The sequence below is a fragment of the Moschus berezovskii genome, chromosome 21, assembly GCF_049115385.1.
Source record: "Moschus berezovskii isolate FMDL1 chromosome 21, NW_MosBer_1.0, whole genome shotgun sequence".
Lineage (NCBI taxonomy): Eukaryota > Metazoa > Chordata > Mammalia > Artiodactyla > Moschidae > Moschus > Moschus berezovskii.
The window spans coordinates 42,762,146-42,774,780 of NC_142480.1; the positions used below are offsets into that span (position 1 = coordinate 42,762,146).

Sequence of the window (12,635 nt, forward strand, 5' to 3'; positions counted from 1 at the left end):
CCCTGGTCAGAGAACTAGATCCTGAGTGTCACAACTAAGGCCTGGTGCAGCCAAATAAATATTTTTTTAAAACGTTTTCATTGCAAGAAAAAAAAATAGTTCTGTGTTCTTATAGTCCACTTATTTTGAAAAATATTTTCATAAATATAGTATTAAAATAATATATAACATGTATGTAACATTTGCTAGATATCGGGCACTGTTTTTTTTTTTTACCTGTAATAATTGGTTAAATCCTTATAGAGACCCTATGAGGTAATTAGTATTTTCTTCTCCATTTTAAATATGAGGAAACGGAAGAAAAGAGAAGCTAAGTGTCTCACCTCATTCCCATAGACAGTGATCTTTTTGCCTGATGTGAGAAACCAAAAGTGTTTTTTTAGAGTTTTACTTATCAAACCTATCCTCGTATCTATATTTATCTTCCTGCTGCTAAATCTGAATTTGACAAGTATTGTATTGAATGAGCATCTAGTATAAGCAGATTAGCCTTAAGTCAGAAAATCTGGGTTTCATTCCCTATTTGGCACTTATTTGCAGGGTAATTGTATCTGTTTCCCTGGTATTTTATCCCAGGCCTGTCATTCCCAAAAGCACTCAATTTGGTTGATATAGGTCACCCTTTTATTATTAGTCTTTGAGCAAATCACCTAATTTTCTCAGACCCAACTTTGGATACTAACCCCTCCTTTTATTTTATTTTTATATTAATATATTTATTTATTTTTGACTGTGTTGGGTCTTCATTGCTATGTGTGGTCTTCTCTCTAATTGCAGCATGAGGGCTTAGTTGTCGCTTAGCATGTGGGATCTTACTTTCCCAATCAGTGACTGAACTCGTGCACCCTACAGCAGAAGGCAGATTCTTAACCACTGGGCCACCAGAGAAGTCCCTACTCCTCCTGTATGATTGCAGAAGATTAAACGGGCCAAAATGTGTGAGGATGCTCAGCCCAAGGTGCAACAAAAGTAGCTGTGCTGCACATAAGTTGATGGAAACTGAAAGTCAATAACTGATTAATGTAGCCCTCACCACGCATGCTTAGATGCTTAGTCGCTTCAGTTGTGTCCAACTCTTTGCAACTCCATGTAGTCCACCAGGCTCCTCTGTCCATGGGATTCTCCAGGCAAGAATACTGGAGTGGGTGGCCATGCCCTCCTCCAGGGCATCTTCCTGACCCACAGACTGAACCCACATATCCTGCATCTCCTACATTGCAGGCAGGAGACACCAGGGAAGCCCTAGCCCTCACCATAGATAGGCAAAATCTAGAGCCTACTCAGAATCGCAGTTATCCACTGTTTGTATCTTGACCAGAAGAGGGTCTTTCCTTTGCTAACTGTGAAAAGACACTTAGCATTCCTGTGTCAAGAGAATTTCTTTTAGGCCATGCTGTGCAGCATGTGGGATCTTAGTTCCCCAACCAGCGATGGAACCTGTGCCCTATACATTGGGAGCTTGCAGTCTTAACCACTGGACCACCAGAGAAATCCTTTCTGGTTTTTTCTTAAGAAGCTATTTTAAAATAGGCTCTCAGCTCATCTGCAGAAGTGACTAGTCTTACTCCCAGAAGGTGAAGGTTTTGGATCTCAGATCTCCAGGGGCTTCCTCAGTTATTTAAGCACAGAGTACACATCTCAAATTCTCAGAACCAAGGCAGACCCGAGGAGAACAGAAGCTAACTGGCCTCCCCTTGTGGTTTCAGGATGGGAGCCTTCTTCTCCCCATGTCTCCCTGCCTTCAACGTCCTCAAACTCATTGGGCTCATGTACCTGCGCAGCTGGGCCGTGCTGACCTGCAATGCGCCGCACCAGCAAGTCTTCCGGGCCTCCAGGTCAGTGAGTGGAGAGAACTCACATCCACCACACTTACCTTATCCAGGGGGGGTCTCCCCAGCTCTCTGCCTGTCAAAATCTTGTTCACCCTCCTTTGCATTTCCTCCCTGAAGCCATTGCCAGTGCCCATTGCTCCCCTCCACCCCGACTTTCTTTAAGCTCATGACACTTCCTTTACAACTTTTTCCTGAAGTTTGATCATCATCTAGTGTCAGTCACTCAGTCATGGCCGATTCCCCATGGACTCTAGCTGGCCAGGCTCCTCTGTCCATGGAATTCTCCAGGCAAGAATACTGGAGTGGGTGGCCATTCCCTTCTCCAGAGCATCTTCCCAACTCAGATTGAACCCAGGTCTTCTGCATTGAAGACAGATTCTTTACCGTCTGAACTTTCTCAGCTCCTATATATAGATGCATATACATATTTATATGTATACATGCCTTTTATATAAAATGTGTGGGCTTCCTGCATGGTGCTAGTGGTAAAGAACCTGCCAATCAGTGCAGAAGACATAAGAGACACAGGTTCGATCCCTGGGTTGGAAAGATGCCCTGGAGTAGGGCACTGTAACCTACTCCAGTATTCTTGCCTGGGAAATCCCATATACAGAGGAGCCTGTTGGGCTATGGTCCATAGGGTTTCACAGAGTCTGACACAATTGAAGCGACTTATCATGCATGCATAAAGAATATGTATACATAAATAGAGAAAGGCTTCACAGATTCACACTCACCTACTTACTACGTTCTAAGTGGCCCGATATTTTCTTTACCCTTCTAGTCAGTCTATTTCATTAGAGAGAGCATGCTCTCTGAGAATCTGTAGGTGGACAGATAATTCATTCTCTTTTCAGGACTGTTTACAGTCCTAAAAACACCAAACAGACCTGCACCGTCCTCAGGGGAAGCCTGAGTGGCTGAGCTTTCAGATACTAACTTAGGACTTAACCCAGGGTTTAATCAGGCAGGGACTATTTTTCACCCTGAGTAGCCAGGAGGCAGAGAGATGAAAGGCTGAGAGACACATCCAAGCGAGAGAGTTAAGAACCACAATGAAGGAGTCACACCATCCTCAGACATAGGGGACAAGCTCAAGGCTGGGGACTGGAGAGGGAATCACTACTCAAGGACTCAGGTGGGTGGGACAAAGGTTCTACGGTTTTTTTCCATGAATTAGGTTTACTGTGGATGGCCATGGGGTCACCCCTCTCTTGGATTGAGGTGTACAGGTGCTCAGCAAGTGTTTAGCAGATGAGCAGGTTGGGCTGCGTGATCACTAATTTCCTTGGAGTATCCATTTCTAGTTTGCTAAGTTGCCTGTGACCCTGTGACAGACCCTTTCCTTAGCAGTAATGGGAGGAGGATATTTTCCTGTTTGCAGAGAGTTAGGGCTACAGTTTCTGTGTTGGTGTTTTGGGGGGCAAGAGAGGTGGGGTGATACATACACATCAGTGGCAGCTGGCCAGGGGATGAACTCAACACCTGGCACTTGTTTTCTTTGCAGATCCAACAATTTCTACTTGGCAATGCTCCTGTTTATGCTCTTCCTATGTATGCTGCCAACCATTTTTGCTATTGTCCGGTACAAACCATCTCTAAACTGTGGACCATTCAGGTAAGTCAGGGCTTCCCAGGTGGCGCTAGTGGTAAAGAACCTGCCTGCCAATGCAGGATACGTAAGAGATTCGGGTCAGATCCCTGGGTAGGGAAGATTCTCTGGCACAGGAAATGGCATCCTACTACAGTATTCTTGCCATTAATAGAGGAGCATCCCATGGACAGAGAAGCCTGGAGGGCTACAGTCCCTGGGGTCTCAGAAGAGTTGGACATAACTGCGCATGCATGCATGGGTAAGTTATTTTAGTTTATTCGGCTCTGCCTGGAGCTACTGACAGCAGAAGGGAAAGGACTCCTGTATTGAACTGAATTCTCCTGCCTCACAAAGCAAGTCAACAACAGAGAGAAACTGCAAATTCATGTCTTTTGAATGCATGACCAGTGTTCTTCACTTGCTAAGCCAGCTGCCCTCAAATATGATCATCTTTGTGCTCATCTTTAAAAGATACAGCCCACTTAAAATCAAAATGGGGAAAGGCATTGCTCCAGTGCTGGAAAGAAAGTCTACCTGGTCAGTCTTATCCTTCTAGAACTAGCTTTTACTAAAAGATTGTCCATGTCACTTTTTAAAAAATGATATTTTTGATGAGGACCATTTTTAAAGTCTTTATTGAATTTGTTACAACATTGCTTTTGTTTTTTATGCTTTGGTTTTTTGGCCATGAGGCATGTGGGATCCTAGCTCCCTGACCAGGGATTGAACCCACACCCCCTGCATTGGAAGCATGGAGTCTTAACCCCTGGGCGGCCAGGGAAGTCCCCAGTGTCACTTTTGTTTCTATGCTTCAAGACAAGAAGGCATCTAGGGAAATCAAGACAGAGGCCCCTAGAGTTATCTCCACCTAGGATTTGCTTTCAATTAGGGTTTTTTGATTTTTTTTAATTTTATTTTTTGGCTGTGTGGCATATGGGATCTTAGTTCCCCTACCAGGGATCGAACCCGTGCCCCCTGCATTGGAAGCATGGAGTCAACCACTGGACCACTGGGGAAATCCCATTTAAGTCAGTTTTGACACATTTATGTAACATTAGAGTCTGTCTTTGTATACATTACACACACACACCCCATGTAATTATTGACCTCATCTTCAAGCCTACATGTTAATCAAATGAATACTTCAGATGACATCATCTTAGGGACATTACCTATCATCCACATACATCAGATACTTACTTTAGCTTTGAAACTGACTTGAGGATTGGACTCTAGTCAACTAGCCCCCCCTCCCCCGCTGCTTTTTTATAATGGCTCACAGGATCCTTCTGCCAAAAGCAATATAATCTGGAATTATGGTTTTCTTTCTCACAGTGGACAAGAGAAAATGTATGACATTGTGTCAGAAACCATTGAGAAGGACTTTCCTGTGTGGTTTGGCTCTGTGATTGGGTATATCAGTAGCCCCGTGGTCATCCTGCCAGCCGTACTGTTGCTTTTGTGAGTACTTTCCTGCCAGTTTTGGGGGGACTTCTATGTGTTTGGCCAACAAGAAAATCACTGCTTCCCAGTAAGAGTATAAATTCAGTGAGTTCATTCAAAAGTCATTTATGGAGCCTGATGATCTGAGCAGAACATTGAATCCCATGGGGACCAGGGAAGCAGAGCATGATGGATTCATCACCAGCATTTGGGCCATCGCTGTGGCCATTATCATGGGGTTTAGTGTCATTATCATTATTTTACTTTCCAGAGGTTTAATCTCAACATGGAATTTTATAGTGCAGCTCGGTAGTGTCTGTTTTGACTTAAAGGGAAAAGAACATCAAATAGTGGATCCAAGATTGCTGGCATGATGCACTGTAAATGCCTCACCCATCTTCATTCCTTCCTTACTGTTGTCACCTGTGAAGAATTTCAGGTCCACGGAGGTGGCTTTGAAAATCAGGAGAGAGAAAAGTAATGCCACCCCTTCCTGGTGCTCACCAGTCTGAGAACTCGCTGATACCTTTTGTCCTCAGAGGGTGGGCTGGGGTGGGAGAGGGGGTTGGTTGGTCGCCCACATCTGGTGGGGAACACAGCCAGAAAAGTTGACGAGAGGAGACGAAGTACACTCACCACCCTGTGCTCTTCCACCCTAGCATGCTCATCTATTACCTGCAGAGCATCGCAAGATCCTTAAAACTCAGCAACCACCAGCTCAGAATGCAGATCCAAAATGCAAGTATTGTGTAACCTTTGCTGTTGTGAATGTGTGTCAGCCATCTGACTGATGTCCCTGGCCAGGAAATACAAGTGAGATCATGTTTGGACTCTTGGCCATCCCTCCCCCGGTCAGGACCTCCCAGGGCTATATAATTACAAGAATACCCAGGCCTTCTGTTGTCAGAATGAGCCTCCTATCCCAGAGGCTTTGCTGATGCCCTCAGCATTTCGACATCCTCTCCTGTAGCCACAGACAGCTTACAATGGACTAGGCTCTTCTCCTGGCTCTGTTGACTGGGAGGGGAGAAAGGATTCCTCCCCAGTTCCACGTCAAGTTGGAATCTGAGTCCAAAGACACTGTTTAGACTCAAAGACCCACCTTTTCCCTATCTTTTAATTTCTGGTGGTCATGACAGTAAGTCCCCTACATAACGAACAAGTTCTGTTCAGAGAGTGTATTTGTAAGTCCAATTTGTTTGTTAAGTCCAACAAAGTTAGCACAGGTACCCAGCTAGCATAATTGGCTATATATCACCGTTCTGTCATAGGTTTATCATGCTTTTCACATAAAAAGTACATAACAAACAGACATACAAAGTAAAGAAAACATTTTTAATCCTACAGGACAGTACCCTGAAAAGTACGGTAGCACAGTACAACAGCTGGCACACAGGGGCTCTCACTGAGTGAACAGGCAAGAAGAGTTATTGACTGGAGGAGGGAGTGGAGGTGGGATGGTGGAGCTGAAGGGTGGTCAGCAATAGGAGACGGAGGGTAAGCTGAGGTGGCACTCGGGCCAGACGTTGACAGGATGCGTGTTCACAGCTTTGAAAGTATGTAACTTGAAGTTTCGTGTGTAGGGGACTTACTGTACCTTCTCTTCTGTCTGAGGCTCAAATCACAGATCTCAGAACAGTCAGAGAATGACCAGTACTCACCAATCTTTCCACAATTTCTCCTCCTCTGCACGCATCCCAGGTGTTCCCCTAGGCCTGGGACTAGGAGGAGGCAAGCGAGGCACCAGGGTACCCAATTTAGAGGCACAGACTTGGAGGGTCACACCAACCCTGTGCTCTCACAGCCCCAAGAGTGAGCTCCTCCTTAAATTTGGCCCCTGGAGATCTCATTTGCTTCACCCCAGCCCCAGAACCCCATGTGAAAAACTCCCACCTTTCTTTTTTTTAAACTCTCATAAATATCAATTAATGTGAAGAAACACTAACTCATTTCATAACAAGTCAAATAAAAAATGTATCTGGGGACTTCCCTGGCAGTCATGTGGTTAAGACTGCGTTTCCACTGCATGGGGCACGTGTTCAATCGCTGATGCAGTAACTAAGATCCTAAAAAAAAAAGAGAGAGAGAGAGAAAGAAAGAAAGGAGAGAGAGAGATGCAGCCAGAGTTGCAAAGTGCATTTTTATGAAAACACACATCTCCAATGTGGTGGATCCATATTTCTCTTTTGTGTCTCAGGCAAACCATTCTTAGCAGAATCTCAACAAAATCTATCAAAGAGCTGCCCCTAAAAGTGAAACTTGCCAGGGATTAAAGTTCAGCTTTCGGGTGTCAGCATGTATTCATTCAAGTCACAGGCTTAGGGTCAGCAGATGCTGTCCTCAGGTGATGGTAGTAGCTTGGCCATGGCTCAACTACGAGCAATGATGGCCCAACTACGAGCACCTTCCCCAGTCCCCTTAAGAAGAGTATTTGTTACTCCTTCCTGCTAAATCCAAAACAAACGTATGGTTATCATTTCTATTTTAGGCAAGATCTGAAGATAGGAAAAAGGTTGCCCAAATGGTAGAAGGTAAGTGCAAACAAGAGTTCCTGATGTCTCAGTTGGTGGGCATTTTTTAAAAAACAGCAGTTTGAGGTTCAACACTAACAAAAACAACAACAAAAAAAAACTGCCTACTCTAGTTCAGTTTTCACAATTAATTAGACCCAATAAAAATCTAGGGATAGACAAATACCTGGTGGTCCTGTGGTTAAGATTCTGTGCTCCCAATGCAGGGGGTGTAGGTTCGATCCCTGCTTGGGAAACTAATCCCACATACCTCAAGGTGTGGTCAAAAATAAATAAAATAAAAATGAAACAAAAACTATAACCTAAAGCCTTCTTTAAAAAATAATCTTAGGATATAAATGTTGGTCTGTATCTATAATTTTTATATCAGACCTAGGCCTGTGAATAATCTCAAAACGTGTCTGAAATTAGAAGGAAATATTGAAATAGGCAAGAAAAAGCAGCACAAAAAAAAAAAAGAAAAAGCAGCACAAAATTCTGGAGGAAGCCCATAAGAATGTCTTGGTCTTGTTCATATCTGTGTACTTCCTCTCAGTGGCTCATTTCTTCCTTGCAAGATGCCCTCCCCTGTCTCTGCCCCTTGGATCATGTCCCCCAGGATCCTGTGGGGGCCTCTGGGTCCCCCCACCTGCAGAACAATGTCAGGTGGGCAGGTCTAGCCATGAAAACAGATTTCCCAGTAAGGAATCCAAGCCCAGTGGGCTCACCTCTTCCTGTCTTGCCCAGCGGTTCCTGGACATACTTGTTCCCATGTAGGCTTATCCAGGGAGAAGGAAAGAACATCCCTGTAGAAAGAATGAAAATATAAGGAGGATCGTGGGCTGAAGGGCTGAAGGGAGGTACAGCTCAAAGGAAACACATCTGCCACTTGGAGCCACTGACAAGTCATGGTATGAGCCAGAAGGATCACCAGACAATGGCAGAATTGTTCTCCTGCAGAAAATGAACGAGAAGATGACCCAAAAGGCTCTGTTGGCTAGTTCCTTTGTCTGCTTTTCCTTTTTTTTTTTAAACTCTATGGTTCTTTGATATTTATTTATTTCTTTATTTGGCTGCCCCAGGTCTTAGTTTCGGCACATGGGATTTTTAGTTGTGGCATGCAAGCTCTTAGTTCCCTGATCAGGGATGGAACCTGGGCTCCCTACACTGAGAGCTCAGAGTTTTAGCCAGTGGACCACCAGGGAAGTCCTGTTTCATCTGCTTTAATCCAGAACTAATTGGGAGGGATGTGTTTCCTTCCAGGAAAATGCCTGAGTAAGGGTCTTGAGGCCTCAGGGTTGTGTTCGCTCCAACTGCTTTCTCAGAGAGCAAGCCTACACATAAAAACTGCTGTGGGAAGAGACATATGTTACAAAATTCCACTGTTTAATTGTTGTTCAGTCACTAAATCATGTCCCACTCTGCTACCCCCTGGACTGCAGCCCGCCAGGCTCCCCTGTCCTTGACTATTGTCCAGAGCTTGCTTAGATTCATATCCATTGAGTCGGTGATGCTATGTAACCATCTAATCCTCTGCCACCTCCTTCTCCTCTTGCCCTCAATCTTTCCCAACATCAGGGTCTTTTCTAATGAGTCAGCTCTTCACATCAGGTGGCCAAATTCCACTGTCCTTGTCAAGTATTATTTGCCAATGGAGCATAATTCAGCTTAGTTCCAGTTGCCTTCAAAAATTAGGATTTCTATAAATTTTCTCAGGATAGCAATATCATCCTCTAATGTTCATTTTCCAGCCCCAAGACCACATTTGTTTTTCACAGTGTTCTTTGAATTGTTTCTAAAACATCATAATTATCATCCAAGCTCCATTGTATCCATTATATAGATAAACAACCAGAGCCCCAGAGCTAATGGGGCCATTAGATGGTTCAGCTAAAAAAAGCTTGGGGTTCATTTGATTCCTCCTACACTCCTTTCTGGCTTCCTAGGTGGCTCAGTGGTAAAGAATCCGCCTGCCAATGCAGGAGACACGGTTCAGTCCTTGGGTCAGGAAGATCCCCTGAAGGAGGAAATGGCAACACACTCCTGTATTCTTGCCTGGGAAATCCCATGAACAGAGGAGCCTGGCAGCTACAGTCCATGCGGTCGCAAAGAGTCAGACATGACTGAGCGACTAAACAACAACACTTCCTTCCAACTCTCAGTGAAGAAATGATTTGAGTGATAAAGTGTCACCCATCTGGCTAGGAGTATCTGCAAGTGCACACAACTCTAGATCCACCTGCAGGAAGTCAGGATACTGGCAGTGACACCAACCTGAGTGTGTCTTCCCCTTGCCCGCCCTCTCCCTGCAGCCCGCATCCAAACCCAGGACGAAACCACCAAGAGGTTTCCCAAGGACAGTGATCTCGGCAGCCAGTTGTCCTCGGCTCACTCGGTGACACCCCAGAACAACGGCACTGTGGTCAATTTTGACTCATCGAGCAGCAGGAGTAGTAGGGTGGAGACCGTTGCCCAGCCCACGACCCCGAGCCCCCAGCCAGGGCTCGGCAACCCCAGCTCCCCTCTTCCTGGCTTCTCCAGGTCTAGGCACTATTCTACCAGGTGAGTCATTTGCGGCTTGGCAGAAAATCTGCCTCCTTGGTGATGCCCTCCAGTGATGGCCCAGGGCCATAAAGAGCAGCATAAAAAGCCATTAAGACTTCAAAGGCTCTAACAGTTTCTAAGGAAGTGAGAGCCATTACATTCCATTTCTGCTGAATCTCACAAGGCCACTTCTTCCTGTGACAGCTGCTATTGAGAAGAAATGAAAGGACAAAGTTTATCAAGCAGGACGAATTCTTCCCTCTCAGCCTTCTGCCATGTAACCTATAAGCAAACCTTCCTGCCAGCCTAGGGTATTTATTTCTACAGCCTATGAAAAGAAATTGCCTTAAAAAATACTTTTTTTTTTCCTACTGGGGACTTACTTTAATGAAGAGTGGGATTAATTTTATTTTATCCTTTTAAATCAATATATTTCTAAGATTTTTAAAAATATGGACCATATTTAAAGTCTTCCATTGAATTTGTTGCAATATTGCTTCTGTTTCATGTTTTGGTTCTTTGGCCAGGAGGCATGTGGGATCTTAGTTCTCCAACCAGGGATCAAACCTGCATCCCCTGCATTGGGAGGTGAAGTCGTAACCTCTGGACCACCAGGGAAATCCCAGAGGGATTAATTTTAATTAGTGTGTCAGTTGTTTGCTTATCAATGGCAGCAACACTCTAACTCGTGAATTCCCAAAACAAATTCATTGTAAAGAATTCTCTAGTGTCTAATTCAACAAGCTTTCATTGAGAATCAACTCTGTCCTAGCCTCTGTGGTTAGTGTAGCTGCAGAGATGATCAGACACAGTCTCTGCCTCAAGGAGTTGACAGTATAGTGAGAGAGTGATACAGGTAATTTTTATATAATGTGATAAATGCTATACCTCTGTGATAAACATATACTTTCAGAGGACGGGGTAAGTCTACATGGAGAATGCATAAATATTTCATAGGAGAAATATATTGTACTTCGGCCTTAAAGACTAAGTAAGAGCTCACTAATGGAGAAAAGTCAAGAATGTACCACAGTATTGAGTAATCAACTGTTTTTTTTTTTAAACTTTTATTTATTTGTTTGGCTGCGCCAGGTCTTAGTTGCATCATGTGGGATCTAGTTTCCTGAAAAGGGATCAAACCCATGCCCCCTGCATCGGGAACACAGAGTCTTAACCACTGGACCACAAGGAAAATCGCATAAACTAGTATTGATGAAAAGCCATTTTTTAAATTGAACAATTCTTGTATTTCTGGGATAAACTGCACCTGGTAACAATGTGCAATTCTTTTTATTTATTAACAAGAATTTAAAAACATTTTTATATTTATAACATATTTAAAACATATTTATAAACAAACTAGAATATGTTCCGAGCATTCTTGGTTGGTTATAGACAGTATTGCCTAAGACCTATACCAGTTAAGAAAAAAGTTTGAGTTCTTAGTCAATTAAATCCCTCCATTAGAAGGAGACAATGGCATTGAAAAGAATGAAATAATGCTATTTGCAGCAATGTGGATGGACCAAGAGATTGACATACTGAGCGAGGTTAAGTTAGACAGAGAGGGAGAAATACCGTGTGACATACTTTATATGTGGAATCTAAAAGAAATGATTCAAATGGACTTACAGACCAGAAGGAGACTTAGAGAACAAACGTATGGTTGCCAGGCGGTTGAGGGGAAAGAATGAGGGGAGGGGATAGTTAGGAACTTTGGGATGGACATGTACACACTGTTGTATTTAAAATAGATAACCAACAAGGACCTACTACTGTGTAGCACGGGGAACTCTGCTCATTATTATACGGCAGCCTGGATGGGAGGGGAGTTTGGGGGAGAATGGATACATGCATACGTATGGCTGAGTCCCTTCACTGTCCACCTGAAACTATCACAACCTTGTTAATCTGCTATACTCCAATACAAAATAAAAAGTTAAAAAAAAGAGAGAGACACTGCAGTAGAGTTAAAAAAAAAAAAGAAGACAGTGGTTTCTGTGTAAAAAAAGTGGTTACTATGTGAGGTGATGAATGTGTTCATTAGCTTGAGTGTGGCAATTATTTTACTATATATCTATATTAAATCAAGTTGTATACTTGAAACATATATAATTTTTATATGTCAACTATACCTCAATAAAGATGAGGTATATATTATTATACTAGCAATTGAAAGGGTCCATTACTATTCCACTATACAGACACACCATGATTTATTTAACCAATCTCCATTTATTATATTTTTGGTTTGGGGATATAGAGAGAATGTTATAAAGAGAAAACAAAAAAATTAAAAATAAAAAACAAAAAAAAGAATGTACCATAGCAGAGAATAAGCATGAATAAAGGTATGATGTTATAAGGAAGTGAAGCATCTTTGGAAAATGAGCATAGAAAAGGGAGCCTGGAGGGACTTCCCTGGTGGCTCAGGAGTAAAGAATCCACCAGCAATGCAGGAGACGTGGGTTCGATCCCTGGGTGGGGAAGATCCCCTGGAGACGGAAATGGCAACCCACTGCAGTATTCTTGCCTGGAGAATCCCATGAATAGAGTATACCTGAGAGAGGAGTCTATGGGGTCACAAAGAGTCAGACAAGTGACTTTCACTTTCCTTTCACCTCATCTTTTGCAGATCTTTTTCATGATAGGTTATTACAAGATATTGACTGTTGTTCCCTGTAGGTCCTTGTTGTTTAAAATTTTTATCTT

The 12,635-nt window shown here is 43.3% G+C and overlaps 1 protein-coding gene across 1 annotated transcript in view; it reads left to right on the top strand.

Moving 5' to 3' along the window:
- TMC3 (transmembrane channel like 3) overlaps positions 1 to 12,635 on the top strand; it is a 49,695-nt gene that overhangs the window by 31,518 nt on the left and 5,542 nt on the right. The window contains exons 16-21 of the mRNA XM_055417964.2: positions 1,707 to 1,835; positions 3,340 to 3,450; positions 4,762 to 4,887; positions 5,529 to 5,607; positions 7,358 to 7,400; positions 9,692 to 9,941. Coding sequence (XP_055273939.2) covers positions 1,707 to 1,835; positions 3,340 to 3,450; positions 4,762 to 4,887; positions 5,529 to 5,607; positions 7,358 to 7,400; positions 9,692 to 9,941 — 738 coding nt within the window. The remainder of the gene's footprint in view (positions 1 to 1,706; positions 1,836 to 3,339; positions 3,451 to 4,761; positions 4,888 to 5,528; positions 5,608 to 7,357; positions 7,401 to 9,691; positions 9,942 to 12,635) is intronic.